This window comes from Salvelinus namaycush, chromosome 16 (assembly GCF_016432855.1).
Source record: "Salvelinus namaycush isolate Seneca chromosome 16, SaNama_1.0, whole genome shotgun sequence".
Taxonomy (NCBI): domain Eukaryota; kingdom Metazoa; phylum Chordata; class Actinopteri; order Salmoniformes; family Salmonidae; genus Salvelinus; species Salvelinus namaycush.
Genome location: NC_052322.1, coordinates 46,518,353 through 46,544,420, shown reverse-complemented (window position 1 = coordinate 46,544,420; position 26,068 = coordinate 46,518,353). Strand labels below are relative to the sequence as shown.

The 26,068-nt window shown below is 46.6% G+C and overlaps 1 protein-coding gene across 4 annotated transcripts in view; it reads right to left on the bottom strand.

Annotated features, from left to right (window-relative positions):
• Window positions 1–26,068, bottom strand: part of LOC120061508 (arginine-glutamic acid dipeptide repeats protein-like) — a 348,162-nt gene that overhangs the window by 196,564 nt on the left and 125,530 nt on the right. For all 4 annotated transcript variants that reach the window (XM_039011392.1, XM_039011391.1, XM_039011389.1 and 1 more), the window contains exon 2: window positions 20,296–20,809. In XM_039011392.1, coding sequence (XP_038867320.1) covers window positions 20,296–20,665 — 370 coding nt within the window. In that variant the 5' untranslated portion in view covers window positions 20,666–20,809. The remainder of the gene's footprint in view (window positions 1–20,295; window positions 20,810–26,068) is intronic.

Below are 26,068 nucleotides of genomic sequence, written 5' to 3'. Positions count from 1 at the left end.
TGAGGTCCAGGTTCGGTAGGTATTGCTGTTTTGAGGTCCAGGTTCGGTAGGTATTGCTGTTTTGAGGTCCAGGTTCGGTAGGTATTGCTGTTTTGAGGTCCAGGTTCGGTAGGTATTGCTGTTTTGAGGTCCAGGTTCGGTACGTATTGCTGTTTTGAGGTCCAGGTTCGGTAGGTATTGCTGTTTTGAGGTCCAGGTTCGGTAGGTATTGCTGTTTTGAGGTCCAGGTTCGGTACGTATTGCTGTTTTGAGGTCCAGGTTCGGTAGGTATTGCTGTTTTGAGGTCACGGTTCGGTACGTATTGCTGTTTTGAGGTCCCGGTTCGGTAGGTATTGCTGTTTTGAGGTCACGGTTCGGTACGTATTGCTGTTTTGAGGTCACGGTTCGGTATGTATTGCTGTTTTGAGGTCACGGTTCGGTATGTATTGCTGTTTTGAGGTCACGGTTCGGTAGGTATTACTGTTTTGAGGTCACGGTTCGGTAGGTATTACTGTTTTGAGGTCACGGTTCAGTAGGTATTACTGTTTTGAGGTCACGGTTCAGTAGGTATTACTGTTTTGAGGTCACGGTTCAGTACGTATTACTGTTTTGAGGTCAAGGTTCGGTTCAACTGAAAAAAATGAAATGCCAACCGTTACCGTAGTTAATTTTTGTTTATTTAATCCAAAGTGTTGGTCTTCGTGACTCCATATTTGATCATGACTCAAAATACCTGATCAGAACTAAAAATCACACTTTCGATTTTCTTAAATGAAAAAAAACAAACACGATTAGTCAACAACAACGTTAAAAAATAAAGTGCAATAATGTATGTGAAACCAATACGTAATCATGGTATAGGTCTGTGCTATTATGATTTAACAAAATAGAAAAATATGCACAGTTTAGTTGTGACTCTCATAAAAGGGTGTGTGTCCGTAGCACAGTATTTGTAATTTCTCACTCCTGGGTAATGTGAAGGGGCTGTCACTGTTAAGTATCTCTCTGTAGCCCTGTAGGTCCATCCATCTGTAGTAAACACCTCTCTGTAGCCCTGTAGGTCCATCCATCTGTAGTAAACCCCTCTCTGACAGCCCTGTAGGTCCATCCATCTGTAGTAAACCCCTCTCTGCAGCCCTGTAGGTCCATCCATCTGTAGTAAACCCCTCTCTGACAGCCCTGTAGGTCCATCCATCTGTAGTAAACCCCTCTCTGACAGCCCTGTAGGTCCATCCATCTGTAGTAAACCCCTCTCTGACAGCCCTGTAGGTCCATCCATCTGTAGTAAACCCCTCTCTGACAGCCCTGTAGGTCCATCCATCTGTAGTAAACCCCTCTCTGACAGCCCTGTAGGTCCATCCATCTGTAGTAAACCCCTCTCTGACAGCCCTGTAGGTCCATCCATCTGTAGTAAACCCCTCTCTGACAGCCCTGTAGGTCCATCCATCTGTAGTAAACCCCTCTCTGACAGCCCTGTAGGTCCATCCATCTGTAGTAAACCCCTCTCTGACAGCCCTGTAGGTCCATCCATCTGTAGTAAACCCCTCTCTGACAGCCCTGTAGGTCCATCCATCTGTAGTAAACCCCTCTCTGACAGCCCTGTAGGTCCATCCATCTGTAGTAAGCACCTCTCTGTAGCCCTGTAGGTCCATCCATCTGTAGTAAACCCCTCTCTGACAGCCCTGTAGGTCCATCCATCTGTAGTAAGCCCCTCCCTGTAGGTCCATCCATCTGTAGTAAGCCCCTCCCTGTAGGTCCATCCATCTGTAGTAAGCCCCTCCCTGTAGATCCATCCATCTGTAGTAAGCCCAACACGGGGTTCATTGGTCAATTCCATGCCAACTTCAGCTGTAGCTTGCTTCTATAGAGCAGCCTGTTTGCTGGAACAGGTGCGAGAGGAAGAAGTTAGTAACGTGGCTCGAGAACGTTCAACTAAGGTGCTGAAACCCTCTATTCCTCTCGACCACGGAGAACGGGCTACTATAAACATATCTATGGCTCCTGTAATGTCTTTGGACTGGTCAGAATCATCTGCCAAGGGCTGCTTGAGTGCAGAGGGGAGACCAAGTTGCTGTTGTGCGTTTCCGTCTTGCTCCGGTGGCAGTAATTCTGGGGTGATGTCGACGTAAATGCGTCAACATATTTGAGGTGTTTGGCAGCTCCATAGGCTATTCTGGTTGAGCAATGGAGACATACTCTCTCTGTCCGTCACCGTTGTAATCTACTGGGAAGCCTAAATGTTACCAAACTGGAGAATTAAACAAAGAATTATCCTGGTTTATCCTGGTAGGCCGTCATTATAAATAAGAATTTGTTCTCAACTTACTTGCCTAGTTAAATAAAAGGTTAAATAAAATAAAAAATATCTACCCGACCACTCGCCATCGAACAGAACTAGTTCCCGGCCGCGCCTCACTAAAGAACTGTTTGAAATGTGCCAATTAAGATTTAGAATTTTATTACAACGTGTGATCGGCTGTAGCTGTTTTAACAGAATAGTCTGAAATATTGTTGTTTTTTCAGCTCAGATTTATTCAAGAAGCAAAACCCTAGTGTTTCATTTTTGGGAATAATTGTTTAACGTATTAATTTGGGTTCACAGTGCGGACCGAACCCGAGGTCTCTGTACGAACAGGTGGACCGTTACACCCCTTACATCCTCATAATATAATGAAAACCTTCCACCGCTCCCCTGCCTCCCTTAAGATGATTAACTGTCTCGTTTATTCACAGGAGGCGGCCATGTTGGAGAGGAGAGAGGGAAGGCGGGTCGTTTCCATTAGCTAGTTGAGCAGACAGAGACACTGCAACAGTAGGGCTAGGCTCCTTATTACAGTGGAGATGTTAGCTTAGCCTGCAACAGTAGGGCTAGGCTCCTTATTGCAGTGGAGATGTTAGCTTAGCCTGCAACAGTAGGGCTAGGCTCCTTATTGCAGTGGAGATGTTAGCTTAGCCTGCAACAGTAGGGCTAGGCTCCTTATTGCAGTGGAGATGTTAGCTTAGCCTGCAACAGTAGGGCTAGGCTCCTTATCACAGTGGAGATGTTAGCTTAGCCTGCAACAGTAGGGCAAGGCTCCTTATTGCAGTGGAGATGTTAGCTTAGCCTGCAACAGTAGGGCTAGGCTCCTTATCATAGTGGAGATGTTAGCTTAGCCTGCAACAGTAGGGCTAGGCTCCTTATTGCAGTGGAGATGTTAGCTTAGCCTGCAACAGTAGGGCTAGGCTCCTTATTGCAGTGGAGATGTTAGCTTAGCCTGCAACAGTAGGGCTAGGCTTCTTATCACAGTGGAGATGTTAGCTTAGCCTGCAACAGTAGGGCTAGGCTCCTTATCATAGTGGAGATGTTAGCTTAGCCTGCAACAGCAAGGCTCCTTATTACAGTGGAGATGTTAGCTTAGCCTGCAACAGTAGGGCTAGGCTCCTTATTATAGTGGAGATGTTAGCTTAGCCTGCAACAGTAGGGCTAGGCTCCTTATTGCAGTGGAGATGTTAGCTTAGCCTGCAACAGTAAGGCTCCTTATCACAGTGGAGATGTTAGCTTAGCCTGCAACAGTAAGGCTCCTTATTACAGTGGAGATGTTAGCTTAGCCTGCAACAGTAGGGCTAGGCTCCTTATTACAGTGGAGATGTTAGCTTAGCCTGCAACAGTAGGGCTAGGCTCCTTATTACAGTGGAGATGTTAGCTTAGCCTGCAACAGTAGGGCTAGGCTCCTTATTACAGTGGAGATGTTAGCTTAGCCTGCAACAGTAAGGCTCCTTATCACAGTGGAGATGTTAGCTTAGCCTGCAAAGACTGAGGACAAAGGTGATGTGTGTGTGTGTGTGTGTGTGTGTGTGTGTGTGTGTGTGTGTGTGTGTGTGTGTGTGTGTGTGTGTGTGTGTGTGTGTGTGTGTGTGTGTGTGTGTGTGTGTGTGTGTGTGTGTGTGTGTGTTGGAGTGTGTATAGAGAATATCCTTCAGAGCTGCAGGGAGGCTGGCTGGAGAAGAGCTACTCAAAGCCCTGATCGATCGCACAGGTCGCCGCTCAGTGGGGGAGGGTGTGTGTGTGTGTGTGTGTGTGTGTGTGTGTGTGTGTGTGTGTGTGTGTAACTGCCCGTCCTCCCCAGCTGCCTGCCATACAAATAGTCTCCCCGTTCCACCCTTCCGTCAGACTGGAGAACACATGCACGCACACGTATCCCGTCACCTCCTTGTCGTCTTGTCTCCATCCGTACTCCGTGTTAGGGCAGGGCCATATGGGGACGTACGCCGTGTTAGGGCAGGGCCATATGGGGACGTACGCCGTGTTAGGGCAGGGCCATATGGGGACGTACTCCGTGTTAGGGCAGGGCCATATGGGGACGTACTCCGTGTTAGGGCAGGGCCATATGGGGACGTACTCCGTGTTAGGGCAGGGCCATATGGGGACGTACTCCGTGTTAGGGCAGGGCCATATGGGGACGTACTCCGTGTTAGGGCAGGGCCATATGGGGACGTACTCCGTGTTAGGGCAGGGCCATATGGGGACGTACTCCGTGTTAGGGCAGGGCCATATGGGGACGTACTCCGTGTTAGGGCAGGGCCATATGGGGACGTACTCCGTGTTAGGGCAGGGCCATATGGGGACGTACTCCGTGTTAGGGCAGGGCCATATGGGGACGTACTCCGTGTTAGGGCAGGGCCATATGGGGACGTACTCCGTGTTAGGGCAGGGCCATATGGGGAAGTACTCCGTGTTAGGGCTGGGCCATATGGGGACGTACTCCGTGTTAGGGCAGGGCCATATGGGGACGTACTCTATGTTAGGGCTGGGCCATATGGGGACGTACTCAATGTTAGGGCTGGGCCATATCTCCAATTAATTCAAATGTATGTTATGTATGCTTTGGTCTCATGTTGTATTCTTGGTCTCATTTACTGGCTCCTTGGTCTCATTTACTGGCTCTTTGGTCTCATGTTGTCTTCTTGGTCTTGTCTCCTTCTGTGCAGTCAGAGAGGAAGAGGCGAAGCAAGAGGTTTCACTCACACCAAAATCTGTCCAAAATAAGCCCTTACTTTGGAACTATGCTTGTCACCTGCCTTCCGGCCTTTGGAACAACGACTCCCATTGTTAGGACGGAGAAATGAGCATCTTGTCATTAAGTACAGATCTCTGACTGTGTGCACCTTCCCCATTAACACACCAAGCCCCTCGCCCATGTCACTCGCAACAACAAAGATGAGAGATCCCTTCTTCCTCTCTGACGAGAGGTTTCAACTCGCTAGTTGAGGTTTGTTACAATAGAATAGGTCATATGGACACCGAAACACATCGAGACTCAAATAGCAAACACTAGTAAAAAAAAAACGAGAGCATCAATGAACGTTGATTCTGGAAAATAAACGCTCAGTTTGTTGCAAGAGGCATCGCGGTACCGCGTACCGTTAGCGGCATCTTAGCCCGAAGAATGTTATACTAGCCGTGCAATAAGCATAAAACACAATTATATAAAGAAATGGACAACTTTGTTATCATTCTGAGAAATAAGGTAGGCCACTTGATTGGACAGACTAGCACGCTGTTCAAACAGACAGGGTGGGTTGGTAACAATTCCACCGTTCTGCCTTGTCAGCTAGCGAATAGATTGGCTACCGTTGGAATATAAAAATGATCTGGATGCTCACTAGCACGTGGGCTTGTGCTTGATAAGACTGTTCAGGAGACATGTTATCATTTTCTATAAAAACACCAGATCAGTGATTGCAAAAATAACTATTTTGATTAAAATAACTAAATGATGAGTGGTTGTAGAAAGCTCATATTTAGCCGAGGTAATAATTACACAAGCCCTGAATTCATTAGAATACTACTGACCGTTTGAAATACTGTTTATTTTACCTTTAAAATTGTACAAAAAGATTATTTAGAGAACATTTAAAAATCCTATATTAATAAAATATTATTATAATAATCACCTATAAATGTTGAAAAAACTAAAATAGAGATATGTTTAGGCCATATCGCCCAGCCCTAGTGTGTGTGTGTGTGTGTGTGTGTGTGTGTGTGTGTGTGTGTGTGTGTGTGTGTGTGTGTGGTGTCAGGATATCTGTGACAAAAGCTATTAAAGAGGTGTTTTAGCCTTCTCTAACCCCGTTCTCCTTACCTCATTCTCTCTCTCCTCATCTCCTCATCTCCTCATCTCCTCATCCCCTCATCTCCCACTGTGCTGCTATTCTCTCTTTCCCCTCATCCCCTCATCTCTCACTGTGCTGCTATTCTCTCTCTCTCCTCATCTCTCACTGTGCTGCTATTCTCTCTCTCTCCTCATCTCCCACTGTGCTGCTATTCTCTCTCTCCCCTCATCTCCCACTGTGCTGCTATTCTCTCTCTCCCCTCATCTCTCACTGTGCTGCTATTCTCTCTCTCCCCTCATCTCTCACTGTGCTGCTATTCTCTCTCTCCCCTCATCTCCTCATCTCTCACTGTGCTGCTATTCTCTCTCTCCCCTCATCTCCTCATCTCTCACTGTGCTGCTATTCTCTCTCTCCCCTCATCTCCCACTGTGCTGCTATTCTCTCTCTCCCCTCATCCCCTCATCTCTCACTGTGCTGCTATTCTCTCTCTCCCCTCATCTCTCACTGTGCTGCTATTCTCTCTCTCCCCTCATCCCCCACTGTGCTGCTATTCTCTCTCTCCCCTCATCTCCTCATCTCTCACTGTGATGCTCTTCTCTCTCTCCCCTCATCTCCTCATCTCTCACTGTGCTGCTATTCTCTCTCTCCCCTCATCTCCCACTGTGCTGCTATTCTCTCTCTCCCCTCATCTCTCACTGTGCTGCTATTCTCTCTCTCCCCTCATCTCTCACTGTGCTGCTATTCTCTCTCTCCCCTCATCTCCTCATCTCTCACTGTGCTGCTATTCTCTCTCTCCCCTCATCTCCTCATCTCTCACTGTGCTGCTATTCTCTCTCTCCCCTCATCTCCCACTGTGCTGCTATTCTCTCTCTCCCCTCATCCCCTCATCTCTCACTGTGCTGCTATTCTCTCTCTCCCCTCATCTCTCACTGTGCTGCTATTCTCTCTCTCCCCTCATCTCTCACTGTGCTGCTATTCTCTCTCTCCCCTCATCCCCCACTGTGCTGCTATTCTCTCTCTCCCCTCATCTCCTCATCTCTCACTGTGCTGCTATTCTCTCTCTCCACTCATCTCCCCATCTCTCACTGTGATGCTCTCCCCTCATCTCTCACTGTGCTGCTCTTCTCTCTCCCCTCATCTCTCACTGTGCTGCCCTTCTCTCTCTCCCCTCATCTCCCCATCTCTCACTGTGATGCTCTTCTCTCTCTCTCCTCATCTCTCACTGTGATTCTCTCCCCTCATCCCCGCATCTCTCACTGTGATGCTCTCCCCTCATCTCATCTCTCACTGTGATGCTCTCTCCTCATCTCTCACTGTGATGCTCTTCTCTCTCTCCCCTCATCTCCTCATCTCTCACTGTGCTGCTCTTCTCTCTCTCCCCTCATCTCCTCATCTCTCACTGTGATGCTCTTCTCTCTCCCCCCTCATCTCCTCATCTCGCACTGTGATGCTATTCTCTCTCTCTCCTCATCTCCTCATCTCTCACTGTGCTGCTATTCTCTCTCTCCTCATCTCTCACTGTGATGCTCTTCTCTCCTCATCTCCTCATCTCCCACTGTGCTGCTATTCTCTCTCTCCTCATCTCTCACTGTGATGCTCTTCTCTCTCTCCCCTCATCTCATCTCTCACTGTGATGCTCTTCTCTCTCTCCCCTCATCTCCTCATCTCTCACTGTGATGCTCTTCTCTCTCTCCCCTCATCTCCTCATCTCTCACTGTGATGCTCTTCTCTCTCCCCCCTCATCTCCTCATCTCGCACTGTGATGCTATTCTCTCTCTCTCCTCATCTCCTCATCTCTCACTGTGCTGCTATTCTCTCTCTCCTCATCTCTCACTGTGATGCTCTTCTCTCCTCATCTCCTCATCTCCCACTGTGCTGCTATTCTCTCTCTCCTCATCTCTCACTGTGATGCTCTTCTCTCTCTCCCCTCATCTCATCTCTCACTGTGATGCTCTTCTCTCTCTCCCCTCATCTCCTCATCTCTCACTGTGATGCTCTTCTCTCTCTCTCCTCATCTCTCACTGTGATGCTCTCCCCTCATCTCCTCATCTCTCACTGTGATGCTCTTCTCTCTCTCTCATCTCATCTCTCACTGTGCTGCCCTTCTCTCTCTCCCATCATCTCCCCATCTCTCACTGTGATGCCCTTCTCTCTCTCCCCTCATCTCCCCATCTCTCACTGTGCTGCCCTTCTCTCTCCCCTCATCTCCCCATCTCTCACTGTGCTGCCCTTCTCTCTCTCTCCTCATCTCTCACTGTGCTGCTATTCTCTCTCTCTCCTCATCTCCTCATCTCCCACTGTGCTGCTATTCTCTCTCTCCCCTCATCTCCTCATCTCTCACTGTGCTGCTATTCTCTCTCTCCCCTCATCTCCTCATCTCTCACTGTGCTGCTATTCTCTCTCTCTCCTCATCTCTCACTGTGCTGCTATTCTCTCTCTCCTCATCTCTCACTGTGCTGCTATTCTCTCTCTCCTCATCTCTCACTGTGCTGCTATTCTCTCTCTCCTCATCTCTCACTGTGCTGCTATTCTCTCTCTCCCCATCTCTCACTGTGCTGCCCTTCTCTCTCTCCTCATCTCATCTCTCACTGTGCTGCTATTCTCTCTCTCCTCATCTCCTCATCTCCCACTGTGCTGCTATTCTCTCTCTCTCCTCATCTCTCACTGTGCTGCTATTCTCTCTCTCCTCATCTCTCACTGTGCTGCTATTCTCTCTCTCTCCTCATCTCTCACTGTGCTGCTATTCTCTCTCTCTCCTCATCTCATCTCCCACTGTGCTGCTATTCTCTCTCCCCTCATCTCTCACTGTGCTGCTCTTCTCTCTCGCTCTCTATGATTATTTCTTCACCCTCTCCTCTCTGTCTAGGCCGGTTTAAATTGTGTGTGTGTGTGTGTGTGTGTGTGTGTGTGTGTGTGTGTGTGTCCAGCCCCGACTCTAATCCACACAGCTTTGTTCCTACAGAGATACACGGAGGATCAGGTCTCAACAGAACATTATGTACCCTCATGCTAGTCGTGTGTGTGTGTGTGTGTGTGTGTGTGTGTGTGTGTGTGTGGGGGGGACCTGTCAGGTTTCACTAGAATACTAATTGGAGAAGAAATAGTTGCTCTGGTGAAGAGAGAGATGGCTTTTTCAAATACCTTACTGATACTGACAGAGAGAAAATGCAGTGAATGAGGGGGGGGGGGGGGGGGGGGGGGGGGGGGGTCTGGGGGGGTGGCTGGAGGGGGGTGGCTGGGGTTACTATCCTGGGGGGTGGCTGGGGGGGTTACTATCCTTGTGGGGGATTTCAAGTCCCCACAAGCAAAAAGGCTATTTTACACTGAGGGTTTAGGTTTACAATTAGGGATAGGGGTTTGGTTTTTTGGGTTCAGTCAAAAATATTTAAAAAAATAAAATCCCAGTTTATGCTTCAAAACCAGCTTTATAAAAGGTTTTAACATTCTAAATTCCATGACGACCACTAAGGAATTAAAATCGGCAGAATAGACGGATATAGTTAAAATGCATGATAATTATAGTTCACCAATACATTTCTTGGTCGTCCCAAAAATACTGCTATCAGGTTGTAAATCACAGCTGGCCTGGTACGATGTCTGTTGCCTCCACCTATCAGATTGTAAATCACAGCTGGCCTGGTACGATGTCTGTTGCCTCCACCTATCAGGTTGTAAATCACAGCTGGCCTGGTACGTTGTCTGTTGCCTCCACCTATCAGGTTGTAAATCACAGCTGGCCCGGTACGTTGTCTGTTGCCTCCACCTATCAGGTTGTAAATCACAGCTGGCCCGGTACGTTGTCTGTTGCCTCCACCTATCAGGTTGTAAATCACAGCTGGCCCGGTACGTTGTCTGTTGCCTCCACCTATCAGGTTGTAAATCACAGCTGGCCTGGTACCTTGTCTGTTGCCTCCACCTATCAGATTGTAAATCACAGCTGGCCTGGTACGTTGTCTGTTGCCTCCACCTATCAGATTGTAAATCACAGCTGGCCTGGTACGTTGTCTGTTGCCTCCACCTATCAGGTTGTAAATCACAGCTGGCCTGGTACGTTGTCTGTTGCCTCCACCTATCAGGTTGTAAATCACAGCTGGCCTGGTACGATGTCTGTTGCCTCCACCTAATAGGTTGTAAATCACAGCTGGCCTGGTACGATGTCTGTTGCCTCCACCTAATAGGTTGTAAATCACAGCTGGCCTGGTACGATGTCTGTTGCCTCCACCTAATAGGTTGTAAATCACAGCTGGCCTGGTACGATGTCTGTTGCCTCCACCTAATAGGTTGTAAATCACAGCTGGCCTGGTACCTTGTCTGTTGCCTCCACCTATTTTAGGATGCACCTGTTTGTTTCAATCACTCAATACTTTGAACAAAAATGGACGACTGTAACCAAGGCTGGGAACGTCAACAGAATCAAACTAGCAATGATCACAAGTCAGTCATAACGTGGCCAATAGACTAGTGCACGTGTGAAACACAAGGGCCGCGGGCCAAAAAGGGGACACACGCAAGTATTAACGAGTCAACAGTTGAGTCATTTACTTTATGAAATTACAGCTTGATGCACTCGCATCAGTGAATTCAACTTCAAATTGCGCTGCTTTCGTTTGTCCCCGTTTACAGAGCGCAGCGGAGGGAAAGTCTAGACATGTGTCACAGTCCTACCTAGGCATCTAAAATGTTACAGTCTGGCTTTGATTTTTTATTTTTTTATTTTTTAAAGCTTGACAATGACATAATGAAAAACGAAACCTGCAACAAAACACAAGAGAAACACGTTTTACACCTATTACAGCAACATTAGAGCAGTAGCCTAGGCTGGCTACCCAACTACAATACATTTTGACTGCACCATACAGCAATGTTGCAGTCAGCCTCACACCGGTGATCCATCCATGCAGTGTAAAAAATGAATTAAACTTAAAAATATGTTTTAAGTTTGTTTCAACAACCTAGCTACGTTTTTGTTATTTGGAGTTATTAAATACTTTTTGACTGGGGGGGGGGGGGGGGGGGGGACTCTTAGCATATTATGCACATCTGCAAGCATAGCAGCAAAGGGGCGGCAGGTAGCCTAGTGGTTAGAGCGTTGGACTAGTAACCAGCATGTAGCCTAGTGGTTAGAGTGTTGGACAAGTAACCAGCAGGTAGCCTAGTGGTTAGAGTGTTGGACTAGTAACCAGCAGGTAGCCTAGTGGTTAGAGCGTTGGACTAGTAACCAGCAGGTAGCCTAGTGGTTAGAGTGTTGGACTAGTAACCAGCAGGTAGCCTAGTGGTTAGAGTGTTGGACTAGTAACCAGCAGGTAGCCTAGTGGTTAGAGTGTTGGACAAGTAACCAGCAGGTAGCCTAGTGGTTAGAGTGTTGGACTAGTAACCAGCAGGTAGCCTAGTGGTTAGAGCGTTGGACTAGTAACCAGCAGGTAGCCTAGTGGTTAGAGCGTTGGACTAGTAACCAGCAGGTAGCCTAGTGGTTAGAGTGTTGGACTAGTAACCAGCAGGTAGCCTAGTGGTTAGAGCGTTGGACTAGTAACCAGCAGGTAGCCTAGTGGTTAGAGTGTTGGACTAGTAACCAGCAGGTAGCCTAGTGGTTAGAGCGTTGGACTAGTAACCAGCAGGTAGCCTAGTGGTTAGAGCGTTGGACTAGTAACCGGAATGTTGCAAGATCGAAATCCCGAGCTGACAAGGTAAAAATCTGTCGTTCTGCCCCTGAACAAGGCAGTTAACCCACTGTTCCCTGGTAGGCCGTCATTGTAAGTAAGAATGTACTCTTAACTGACTTGCCTAGTTAAATAAAGGTTAAATAAATCAAATAAAAAATAATAAAAAAGGCTGGACCAATATTATCTCTCTCCTTTTGTTTTAATTATGTTAAAATGCTATATACAGGCCTGCCGAGTGGTGCAGTGGTCTAAGGCACTACATCACAGTGTTAGCTGTGCCACTAGAGATGCTGGGTTCGTGTCCAGGCTCTGTCTCAGTGGTCTAAGGCACTACATCACAGTGCTAGCTGTGCCACTAGAGATGCTGGGTTCGTGTCCAGGCTCTGTCTCAGTGGTCTAAGGCACTACATCACAGTGCTAGCTGTGCCACTAGAGATGCTGGGTTCGTGTCCAGGCTCTGTCTCAGTGGTCTAAGGCACTACATCACAGTGCTAGCTGTGCCACTAGAGATTCTGGGTTCGTGTCCAGGCTCTGTCTCAGTGGTCTAAGGCACTACATCACAGTGCTAGCTGTGCCACTAGAGATTCTGGGTTCGTGTCCAGGCTCTGTCACAGCCGGCAGAAAAGGTGAATAGTTTAGCTAGCTATGCTGAACGACTGTGATCCACAGTTAGCATATATCTTAGTCGTCAATCATATATATTTGGCATCGATCAAATAGGGAGGGCAGGCAAGTTATCAAAACGTGGACAAGAACGCTAAGCTGCAGGAGGACAAGCGGGCCACTATTCACCATTGTATATCAGTGCAATTTTGACGGCCAACTAGCTGAAAAAGATTTTAATCTAATTTTCCCTTGTTAGATTTTTTACCTCATCTCTCTCTGGCTAAAACAGTAGTTGTTGATCTTGTTGATGTGCACAGGCAACTGTGGGAGGGATAGCCTGCCTACATTTTCATGGCTGTTTGATCAACAGGACTGTAAAGTTCACAAATATAAGAGGACTTCCATGGTATTTACATAGAGTATTTACAGAAATCCATTCAGGTGTATTTTGTGGCTTTTAGCGAATGTGTTCTAATGATCTAAAGTCACGCTGTTGCTACTTCCTGTAAACACACAGTCCAGTTCAAAGTGAATGATGGCAGGCCCTACTGCCTGTAAACACACAGTCCAGTTCAAAGTGAATGATGACAGGTCCTACTGCCTGTTAACACACAGTCCAGTTCATAGTGAATGATGGCAGGCCCTACTGCCTGTAAACACACAGTCCAGTTCAAAGTGAATGATGACAGGCCCTACTGCCTGTTAACACACAGTCCAGTTCATAGTGAATGATGGCAGGCCCTACTTCCTGTAAACACACAGTCCAGTTCATAGTGAATGATGGCAGGCCCTACTTCCTGTAAACACACAGTCCAGTTCATAGTGAATGATGGCAGGCCCTACTGCCTGTAAACACACAGTCCAGTTCAAAGTGAATGATGACAGGTCCTACTGCCTGTAAACACACAGTCCAGTTCAAAGTGAATGATGACAGGCCCTACTGCCTGTTAACACACAGTCCAGTTCATAGTGAATGATGGCAGGCCCTACTTCCTGTAAACACACAGTCCAGTTCATAGTGAATGATGACAGGCCCTACTGCCTGTAAACACACAGTCCAGTTCATAGTGAATGATGGCAGTTCCTACTGCCTGTAAACACACAGTCCAGTTCAAAGTGAATGATGACAGGTCCTACTGCCTGTAAACACACAGTCCAGTTCAAAGTGAATGATGACAGGCCCTACTGCCTGTAAACACACAGTCCAGTTCAAAGTGAATGATGACAGGCCCTACTGCCTGTTAACACACAGTCCAGTTCAAAGTGAATGATGACAGGTCCTACTGCCTGTAAACACACAGTCCAGTTCAGAGTGAATGATGACAGGTCCTACTGCCTGTAAACACACAGTCCAGTTCAAAGTGAATGATGACAGGTCCTACTGCCTGTAAACACACAGTCCAGTTCAAAGTGAATGATGACAGGCCCTACTGCCTGTAAACACACAGTCCAGTTCAAAGTGAATGATGACAGGCCCTACTTCCTGTAAACACACAGTCCAGTTCAAAGTGAATGATGACAGGCCCTACTTCCTGTAAACACACAGTCCAGTTCAAAGTGAATGATGACAGGCCCTACTGCCTGTAAACACACAGTCCAGTTCAAAGTGAATGATGACAGGTCCTACTGCCTGTAAACACACAGTCCAGTTCATAGTGAATGACGGCAGGTCCTACTGCCTGTAAACACACAGTCCAGTTCAAAGTGAATGATGGCAGGCCCTACTGCCTGTTAACACACAGTCCAGTTCATAGTGAATGATGACAGGCCCTACTGCCTGTAAACACACAGTCCAGTTCAAAGTGAATGATGGCAGGCTTACCGATTGTTATGAAAACTTGAAATCGGCCCTAATTAATTGGTCAACCTCTAATATAAACACATTTGAATAAGATTTCATGTTGCTAAAACGCTATCAGTTCCACTTTTAAGGTTAGGTTTAAGGTTAGGTTTAAGGTTAGGTTAAAGGTTAGGTTTAAGGTTAGGGTTAAGGTTAGGGTTAAGGTTAGGGTTAAGGTTAGGTTTAAGGTTAGGGTTAAGGTTAGGGTTAGGGTTAAGGTTAGGGTTAGGGTTAAGGTTAGGGTTAAGGTTAGAGAAAATAGGATTTTGAATGGGAAGCAAATTCTTTGGTCCACACAAGGACAGTAAAACAAACGTGTGTGTGTGTGTGTGTGTGTGTGTGTGTGTGTGTGTGTGTGGGACATCAGACCTGACACGGTTCACTAGAATACTAATTGGAGGAGATGGTTTCAAGCAGGAAACAAATATCTTAACAGAACTGCTGCTAGTTTATGTTGACTGTCTTGGAATATACACATATTCTCTCTGGCAGAAAGAAAACCCTTTGTTTTTGTCTTGTGAACGTTTCATTGAAGTGACTGACTGTCTGCACGGTTGAACAGGAGACAAAGCAGCATTGAGCTGAGCTTTGCTCTCTCGCTGTCTCTCCCCCCTCGCTCTCTCTCTCTGTGTCGCTCCCCCTTCGCTCATTCTCTGTCTCTGTCGCTCCCCCCTCGCTCTCTCTCTCTGTGGCTCCCCCTCGCTCTCTGTGTCGCTCCCCCCCCTCGCTTGCTCACTCTGTCGTCCCCCCCCTCTCTCTCCGTCGCTCCCCCCTCGCTCTCTCTCTCTCGCTCCCCCCTCGCTCTCTCTCTCTCTCTCCGTCGCTCCCCCTCGCTATCTCCGTCGCTCCCCCTCGCTATCTCCGTCGCTCCCCCTCGCTACCTCTGTCGCTCCCCCCTCGCTCCCCCCTCGCTCTCTATCTCTCTCCGTCGCTCCCCCCTCGCTATCTCTGTCGCTCCCCCCTCGCTATCTCTGTCGCTCCCCCCTCGCTATCTCTGTCGCTCCCCACTCGATATCTGTCGCTCCCCCCTCGCTCCCTGTCGCCCCGCCCTCGCTCTCTCCGTCGCTCCCCCTCGCTCGCTCTCTCCGTCGCTCCCCCTCGCTCTCTCTCTCTGTCGCTCCCCCTCGCTCGCTCTCTCTCTGTCGCTCCCCCCTCGCTCTCTCTCTGTCGCTCCCCCCTCGCTCTCTCTCTCCGTCGCTCCCCCCTCGCTCTCTCTCTCCGTCGCTCCCCCCCTCGCTCTCTCTCTCCGTCGCTCCCCCCTCGCTATCTCTGTCGCTCCCCCCCTCGCTATCTCTGTCGCTCCCCCCTCGCTGCATCTGGAGGGGGGTGGCTGGGGGGGGGGTGGGTGGCTGAGGTGGGGTGGGGGTATCTGGAGGGGGTGGCTGGGGGGGGTGTTCGACAGCCACGTTACATCTCTTAAAAGGGGAATAATAACACATTGGCTGTAATAATGTGTTCATATTAAATAACTGAGCATGGCAGCGACCACAGTGAAGCGTTAGCTACTTGACCTTTTCCTTCCTGCTAGATAAATGAAAGACATGTCATTGATGACGGGTGCAGACTAGCTGAGCCAGATCCTGCTGTAACAGAGAGGAAACTGCTGCAGAGCAGGATCTCGCTCTCCCTCCCTCACTCTCTCTCTCCGTCCGTCCCTCTCTCTCTCTCCGTCCGTCCCTCTCTCTCTCTCCGTCCGTCCCTCTCTCTCCGTCCGTCCCTCTCTCTCTCTCCGTCCCTCCCTCCCTCCCTCTGTCCGTCCCTCCCTCCCTCTCTCTGTCTGTCCCTCCCTCCCTCTCTCTGTCCGTCCCTCCCTCCCTCTCTCTGTCCGTCCCTCTCCTCTGTCCGTCCCTCCCTCTCCTCTGTCCGTCTCTCCCTCCCTCTCCTCTGTCCGTCTCTCCCTCCCTCTCCTCTGTCCGTCTCTCCCTCCCTCTCTCCGTCCCTCCCTCCCTCTGTCCGTCCCTCCCTCCCTCTGTCCGTCCCTCCCTCCCTCTGTCCGTCCCTCTCTCCGTCCGTCCCTCTCTCCGTCCCTCCCTCTCTCCGTCCCTCCCTCTCTCCGTCCCTCCCTCTCTCCGTCCCTCCCTCTCTCCGTCCCTCCCTCTCTCAGTACAGACAGAGAGCAGAGTTTGGACATTTCCCCCCTCAGTTTGGTGTTCAACCAATTTAGAAACAGCAGGTGAAGAAGCGGTCGTGTTTACTGCCGGGGAAAAGGGTATGACTGTATCAAATTGCACCCTATTCCCTATATAGTGGACAACTTGTGACACTGAGCCCTATTCCCTATATAGTGGACAACTTGTGACACTGAGCCCTATTCCCTATATAGTGGACAACTTGTGACACTGAGCCCTATTCCCTATATAGTGGACAACTTGTGACACTGAGCCCTATTCCCTATATAGTGGACAACTTTTGACCAGGGCACTGGTCAAGCAATGCACTATATAAGGATATATGATGGTATTTGAGACGTTTCCTACTTAGTTTCCCTCTAAAGATATTATACCACAGAACAACTCAAGAAAAAAGACTATCCCCATACAACAGAACAGGCAGACTTCAATAGTTTTCTATTTTTTTAAATGTTATTTTACATTTTAACCTTTATATAACAAGGCAAGTCAGTAAAGAACAAATTCTTATTTACAATGACAGCCTACCACGGCCAAACCACGGACGACGCTGGGCCAATTGTGCGCCGCACTATGGGACTCCCAATCCCGGCCGGTTGTGATACCGCCTGGAATCGAACCAGGGTGTCTGTAGTGACGCCTCTAGCACTGAGATGCAGTGCCTTAGACCGCGGCGCCACTCTGGATCAATATGAAATGCTCAATAGCCTAATCTAGATGACTGGGAACTGCCAGGGAACCACACCGTATGATATCGTATCAACACTTATGTATTGCGATTCTCACGATTCTATATTGCGATTTTATGTTCCAAACCTATTGCTCACTACACGTCTGCTGCAAAGAGACGAGAGAAAGTCATGAGAAATTTAGTTTTGATCGGACGTGGAAATAAAAGTGGTAAAAACATTGTTTTAAAATGAAGATAGAGAACAAACTATAGGATGGAAACTACCGGAGTTTTGGAGCAGGTACAACTTCCAGTCAAATATCGATATGTAACATCTTCCAAAAATAATATGGTAATATTTAACTGTAGAGATTTCCCCCCATCACTAACACACGTGGCTATATCATTCACATTTCTATGCTTTGATTAAGTCATTGATTTAATCATCATTTATTTTTGTTTAATGACTTAACATTAAAAAGGCAACTGAGCCACACTTCTCAAAACGGAGAGATCGAAATTAGCCTACATGCTATTGTTCTGTTGCATAGCCTACATGCTATTGTTCTGTTGCATAGCCTACATGCTATTGTCCTGTTGCATAGCCTACATGCTATTGTTCTGTTGCATAGCCTACATGCTATTGTTCTGTTGCATAGCCTACATGCTATTGTTCTGTTGCATAGCCTACATGCTATTGTCCTGTTGCATAGCCTACATGCTATTGTCCTGTTGCATAGCCTACATGCTATTGTCCTGTTGCATAGCCTACATGCTATTGTTCTGTTGCATAGCCTACATGCTATTGTCCTGTTGCATAGCCTACATGCTATTGTTCTGTTGCATAGCCTACATGCTATTGTCCTGTTGCATAGCCTACATGCTATTGTTCTGTTGCATAGCCTACATGCTATTGTTCTGTTGCATAGCCTACATGCTATTGTTCTGTTGCATAGCCTACATGCTATTGTCCTGTTGCATAGCCTACATGCTATTGTTCTGTTGCATAGCCTACATGCTATTGTTCTGTTGCATAGCCTACATGCTATTGTCCTGTTGCATAGCCTACATGCTATTGGTCTGTTGCATAGCCTACATGCTATTGTCCTGTTGCATAGCCTACATGCTATTGGTCTGTTGCATAGCCTACATGCTATTGTTCTGTTGCATAGCCTACATGCTATTGTCCTGTTGCATAGCCTACATGCTATTGTCCTGTTGCATAGCCTACATGCTATTGTTCTGTTGCATAGCCTACATGCTATTGTTCTGTTGCATAGCCTACATGCTATTGTCCTGTTGCATAGCCTACATGCTATTGTCCTGTTGCATAGCCTACATGCTATTGTCCTGTTGCATAGCCTACATGCTATTGTCCTGTTGCATAGCCTACATGCTATTGGTCTGTTGCATAGCCTACATGCTATTGTCCTGTTGCATAGCCTACATGCTATTGTCCTGTTGCATAGCCTACATGCTATTGTCCTGTTGCATAGCCTACATGCTATTGTCCTGTTGCATAGCCTACATGCTATTGTTCTGTTGCATAGCCTACATGCTATTGTTCTGTTGCATAGCCTACATGCTATTGTTCTGTTGCATAGCCTACATGCTATTGTCCTGTTGCATAGCCTACATGCTATTGTCCTGTTGCATAGCCTACATGCTATTGGTCTGTTGCATAGCCTACATGCTATTGTTCTGTTGCATAGCCTACATGCTATTGTCCTGTTGCATAGCCTACATGCTATTGTCCTGTTGCATAGCCTACATGCTATTGTTCTGTTGCATAGCCTACATGCTATTGTTCTGTTGCATAGCCTACATGCTATTGTTCTGTTGCATAGCCTACATGCTATTGTCCTGTTGCATAGCCTACATGCTATTGTCCTGTTGCATAGCCTACATGCTATTGTTCTGTTGCATAGCCTACATGCTATTGTCCTGTTGCATAGCCTACATGCTATTGTCCTGTTGCATAGCCTACATGCTATTGTCCTGTTGCATAGCCTACATGCTATTGGTCTGTTGCATAGCCTACATGCTATTGTCCTGTTGCATAGCCTACATGCTATTGTCCTGTTGCATAGCCTACATGCTATTGTCCTGTTGCATAGCCTACATGCTATTGTCCTGTTGCATAGCCTACATGCTATTGTTCTGTTGCATAGCCTACATGCTATTGTTCTGTTGCATAGCCTACATGCTATTGTTCTGTTGCATAGCCTACATGCTATTGTTCTGTTGCATAGCCTACATGCTATTGTCCTGTTGCATAGCCTACATGCTATTGGTCTGTTGCATAGCCTACATGCTATTGTTCTGTTGCATAGCCTACATGCTATTGTCCTGTTGCATAGCCTACATGCTATTGTCCTGTTGCATAGCCTACATGCTATTGTTCTGTTGCATAGCCTACATGCTATTGTCCTGTTGCATAGCCTACATGCTATTGTCCTGTTGCATAGCCTACATGCTATTGTCCTGTTGCATAGCCTACATGCTATTGTTCTGTTGCATAGCCTACATGCTATTGTTCTGTTGCATAGCCTACAGAGGTATTCTGATTCTAGTGAAAATCTGGTTACTTTTTCAAGACCAAAACCAGTAGACCTTCAAGCTAATCAGTGTGGTAAACTGGTAAACTATTCATTCCACTGTGGAACAGGACATCACAAAGCAAACTGGGCCAAAACACATAGGTATACTACAAATTAAGATCAATGACTTAGCCTGCTAACTTGCCTAAATATTCTGAAATAACTTAAGTGTTTTTTTATTTTTTTTAAAGATAATCTTGAAATAGGCAAACAACCAAAAACACATCTTAGTTAAGCTTTCCTAACGAACCAGATAATCAATAGTCATTTCTGTTTGTTTATAAAAGTTAGCTGGCTAACTCATTGATCCTAAGCCCAACCCTGGGTATAATAATAATTGTTTTAGTATAAGAACGTATCAGAAAACAAAGATATTAAAGAGTAGAATTCTTTAGTTTGCTATTTTAAAAAGGGGGGAAACGTCCTACCATCAACGAGGAAATAATGTCATATTTTTGTCTCTGGATTTGAGGAATGTGTCTCAAACTTGTCTGCTACCAATTAGACAGGGGAATAAAAACAATGTATGGCAAATATACATATTTACAATGCGCATTGAACAATAAAGTTGTATTGTTCAATGTATCGTCGTACTTGTCTACAGGCCGAGGCTGTATCTCTTGGACTGAGGCTTCTTTCAGGAGAAAAGCAAACACTACTATGTTGGCAAACAGATGAAGAGACTTTAAACTTAATAACAACAATGAATTGAACTTACCGCCAGGTCTGTAAACAACGTCGTCTTCAGTAATGAAGGAAGTGATCTCTCCGTTCTCCATCCGCTCATACCTAGACTTCTTCTTGATCATCTTCTTCTTTCCCTTCTTCCCTGACTCCTCCCCCATCCCCATGTTGACCCCGCCTACTCCCCCGGCCCCTCCACCGTTCTCGTTATCCTCGTCCTCGCTCTCCGCGTAGTTCTTAGCGCCGCCCTCCAGCGTGCAGCTACGGCGTGGTCGTGAGCTCTCGCTCTCCCTGGATGCTTTGTCCCTCTTGTCCCGGTCTCTGTCCCTCTCTCTGTCCCGCTCCCTGTCTCGGTCTCTGTCCCTGTCCTTCTCCCTGTCTGGCTTGTCTTTGTCCGCGGTCATGATTCGCCACGTGCCTTCCTCAGTCCTCTCACGGCTGGGCCTCCGTGAAAGGTAGACTGTCAGCCTGGGCTTCAGTCTTCTGAATTGACCAATCAAATCCAGGGAAAATTCAGCCACACCAACAACCCCAGTGTTCCAGAAAAGCTGTGAAGAAAGAAGAGGGAAGACAGACAGGAAAAAGGGACATTAATGGACAGGATAATAATTCAACATGCCAAGATCGCCTTTCTGTCAGGAGCTGGGCTCTGGTCAAAAGTAGTGCACTATATAGGGAATAGGGCTCTGGTCAAAAGTAGTGCACTATATAGGGAATAGGGCACCATTTGGAACACACATTAGTTCTACAGGCTTTCTTTGTGCAGCATACCGCTGGGCTCTTCTCTGACAGACGAGTACCAGGGGAGGGAGGGGGGGGGCTGCTACAGAGCCCATAGTCTAGAGGCCTCTACTGGGCTCTTCTCTGACAGACGAGTACCAGGGGAGGGAGGGGGGGGGGCTGCTACAGAGCCCATAGTCTAGAGGCCTCTACTGGGCTCTTCCCTGACAGACGAGTACCAGGGGAGGGGGGGGGGGGGAGCTGCTACAGAGCCCATAGTCTAGAGGCCTCTACTGGGCTCTTCCCTGACAGACGAGTACCAGGAGAGGGGGGGGGGGGGGGGGGGGGGAAAGCTGCTACAGAGCCCACAGTCTAGAGGCCTCTACTGGGCTCTTCCCTGACAGATGAGTACCAGGGGAGGGGGGGGGGGGGGGGGGGGGAGCTGCTACAGAGCCCATAGTCTAGAGGCCTCTACTGGGCTCTTCCCTGACAGATGAGTACCAGGGGAGGGGGGGGGGGGGGGGGAGCTGCTACAGAGCCCATAGTCTAGAGGCCTCTACTGGGCTCTTCCCTGACAGACGAGTACCAGGGGAGGGGAGGGGGAGCTGCTACAGAGCTTGGTTCAGACACTTCTTGAAATCTATTGGATCCATCGTGCCAGACAAGCTCAATCGAGCACAGCTTAAGTAGCCTATTTGAAATGATTTCAAATACTATTTGAAACGAGGTCTAGTGCTGAGACTGGCTCAGTTTGTCTCCAGCCATGCCTGCAGTCTATTTGGTTATGGGCTGACTACTGCTGCTGTCTCCTAGTCATGTCGCTAATCTGCAGCTGTCTCCTAGTCATGTCGTGTTGCTAATCTGCTGCTGTCTCCTAGTCATGTTGCTAATCTGCTGCTGTCTCCTAGTCATGTCGTGTTGCTAATCTGCTGCTGTCTCCTAGTCATGTCGCTAATCTGCTGCTGTCTCCTAGTCATGTCGCTAATCTGCTGCTGTCTCCTAGTCATGTCGCTAATCTGTCTCCTAGTCATGTCGTGTTGCTAATCTGCTGCTGTCTCCTAGTCATGTCGTGTTGCTAATCTCCAGCTGTCTCCTAGTCATGTCGTGTTGCTAATCTGCTGCTGTCTCCTAGTCATGTCGCTAATCTGCTGCTGTCTCCTAGTCATGTCGTGTTGCTAATCTGCTGCTGTCTCCTAGTCATGTCGTGTTGCTAATCTGCTGCTGTCTCCTAGTCATGTTGTGTTGCTAATCTGCAGCTGTCTCCTAGTCATGTCGTGTTGCTAATCTGCTGCTGTCTCCTAGTCATGTCGCTAATCTGCAGCTGTCTCCTAGTCATGTCGCTAATCTGCAGCTGTCTCCTAGTCATGTCGCTAATCTGCTGCTGTCTCCTAGTCATGTTGCTAATCTGCTGCTGTCTCCTAGTCATGTCGTGTTGCTAATCTGCTGCTGTCTCCTAGTCATGTCGTGTTGCTAATCTGCAGCTGTCTCCTAGTCATGGCGTGTTGCTAATCTGCTGCTGTCTCCTAGTCATGTCGTGTTGCTAATCTGCTGCTGTCTCCTAGTCATGTCGCTAATCTGCAGCTGTCTCTTAGTCATGTCGTGTTGCTAATCTGCTGCTGTCTCCTAGTCATGTCGTGTTGCTAATCTGCTGCTGTCTTCTAGTCATGTCGTGTTGCTAATCTGCTGCTGTCTCCTAGTCATGTCTAATCCCATGTAAGAGATTCTCCGGTACTTTTATATATTTTTTGTCACGTGTTCTAAAATTTGCGCTCGCAAGCCAAAAGTGGTCCCAGACAATTACGTATTATGTCACATATGTGCACCGCGACATTGCTCATTCGGCTGTGTGTGCATCTTGCTAGCAGCGGTTACTCAAATGGCAAGAGGCTGCAGCACATTGGCAGAAACTCAAATTGCCAGGGTGCTGGCCCACGTGTGGGAAAAATGCTTCCAGAAAGTCACTTTCAAACTAGGGAATCCTGGTCTAGTTGAGGTAAAACAGTAATTCTGCACTACATAATGACTCATCCAGAAGAAAGTGGGAGTAAACAAATAAAATAAATAAATAAATACTAGTTGCTAAAAGTTCCGGAACATGTCTTTGAAGCTAGAATGCTTAATTGCTACATCCATTTTTAGAGCTATGGATACAATGACTGACCATTCATGAGATCAACATTTTATAGTTTTAGCAATTGTTTTGAGGATATACTATGTTAACATTTACATTGTTTACAAACACTAGAGTAAAACAAGCTTATATTGGCTTGTGATGGGGTGGGTACGACATATTCATTGATTCTTGAATAATATAACGTGTAAATGCCTTGTGAGCATAGTTCAACTGTCGTACCCACCCCATCACAACCCAATATAAGCTTGTTTTACTCTAGTGTTTGTAAACAATGTAAATGTTAACATAGTATATCCTCAAAACAATTGCTAAAACTATAAAATGTTGATCTCATGAATGGTCAGTCATTGTATCCATAGCTCTGCCTACCGTTGGGCCAGTAACCGAAAGGTTGCTTCATCGAATCCCCGAGCTGACAAGGTAAAAATCTGTCGTTCTGCCCCTGAACAAGGCAGTTAACCCACTGTTCCCCGGTAGGCCGTCATTGTAAATAGGAAATTGTTCTTAACGGACTTGCCTAGTTAAATAAAAGAATACACACTGAATTTGAGAGCGGTTACATTTCTCCAGGCCCATCCCTCAGCTGTTTACCAAAACAGGGGTGGGGTTCTGCTTTGTTATGGTTTCAATTATAAGGGATTGTCCTGTACTTATGTATACTTTTTAGCCAGTAGTTCTGAAAGTAGTGCTCACGAGCCAAAATCGGTCCCGGAAAATGACAGACTACGTCGCATGTTCTGTTCTATTCTGTCATTATATGTTAACCTAGAAGACTAAATAAACTCTTACTCACCAGAATAATGTCATACATTATAGAACGAATGCTTCAATCTAGCTGACATTGTTTCTCTGTCATGTCTGCTTGTTTTGTGGAGCAAAGACGTTTAGGGACCGGGGAGAAAATGCAATAACTCTTCAAATTAAAACATTTGGGGGAAGAAAAAATATATAATAATTCTGGACAAAATGTCCAAATGACATCAGTTTGACCGGTTATGAGGAAATAGAAAGCTGTGAAAACGACCCAGTGTGTTTCTGATAAGATACATATTTTGTGGTTGAAATACTATCAGCTTTTATGATGCATTAGGGGCAGCAACTCTACAGACTGCATGCATCTGCATGCTCATTCAAAAATGCAGACAGAGCTTATAGGCCTACAGTCTGTGTCCAGATTTCAGTTTCCATTTAACCCATCTGAACACTTGGTTACAATTCCATTTGACCTCCCATAAGACTATTTGAAGTTCCCGTCTTGTGACTGTCGAATTTGTATAGCGCCTCACTCACCACATAACATAGGCACTATTATCCTCCTGCTTTATCATTTCAACACATCTTTCCCAAACACAACATAGGCACTGTTATCCTGCTTTATCATTTCAACACATCTTTCCCAAACACAACATAGGCACTGTTATCCTGCTTTATCATTTCAACACATCTTTCCCAAACACAATATAGGCACTGTTATCCTCCTGCTGTATCATTTCAACACATCTTTCCCAAACATAACTTTTCTGGTCCTCCCTTCTCTTTATTTTCAACTCTCCATTTCGCAGATTTTCTTATATTTGAATTAAACAACAGGACATTGTCCTTCTCATCTCAGGGGATAGACAGGAAATTGCTCTGTCCGTTCCCAAAAGTGTTTGGTGATTAAGGGTTATTTTTTGTAGGCTTATTTGGCGAGCATAAAATTAGGCCCGAAAGCTTAAGTTTACGCATTAATTCCAGATAGCTTAAAAATAACCAAAGAAAAACCTCAATGTAGAATAAATTGAACAAGAATTATACATTTATGGATCTTTTGAATGTATTGTTTTAACCCAATATAAACACCGGGAGTGCGGTTTATGAGTCCCCTGAGATCACCTAGAAATAGTTATTACAGTCCCGCTGAGATCACCTAGAAATAGTTATTACAGTCCCCCTGAGATCACCTAGAAATAGTTATTACAGTCCCCCTGAGATCACCTAGAAATAGTTATTACAGAAATAGTTATTACAGTCCCCCTGAGATCACCTAGAAATAGTTATTACAGTCCCCCTGAGATCACCTAGAAATAGTTATTACAGTCCCCCTGAGATCACCTAGAAATAGTTATTACAGAAATAGTTATTACAGTCCCCCTGAGATCACCTAGAAATAGTTATTAGTCCCCCTGAGATCACCTAGAAATAGTTATTACAGTCCCCCTGAGATCACCTAGAAATAGTTATTACAGTCCCCCTGAGATCACCTAGAAATAGTTATTACAGTCCCCCTGAGATCACCTAGAAATAGTTATTACAGTCCCCCTGAGATCACCTAGAAATAGTTATTACAGTCCCCCTGAGATCACCTAGAAATAGTTATTACAGTCCCCCTGAGATCACCTAGAAATAGTTATTACAGTCCCCCTGAGATCACCTAGAAATAGTTATTACAGTCCCCTGAGATCACCTAGAAATAGTTATTACAGTCCCCTGAGATCACCTAGAAATAGTTATTACAGTCCCCTGAGATCACCTAGAAATAGTTATTACAGTCCCCCTGAGATCACCTAGAAATAGTTATTACAGTCCCCCTGAGATCACCTAGAAATAGTTATTACAGTCCCCCTGAGATCACCTAGAAATAGTTATTACAGTCCCCCTGAGATCACCTAGAAATAGTTATTACAGTCCCCCTGAGATCACCTAGAAATAGTTATTACAGTCCCCTGAGATCACCTAGAAATAGCTATTACAGTCCCCCTGAGATCACCTAGAAATAGTTATTACAGTCCCCCTGAGATCACCTAGAAATAGTTATTACAGTCCCCCTGAGATCACCTAGAAATAGTTATTACAGAAATAGTTATTACAGTCCCCCTGAGATCACCTAGAAATAGTTATTACAGTCCCCCTGAGATCACCTAGAAATAGTTATTACAGTCCCCCTGAGATCACCTAGAAATAGTTATTACAG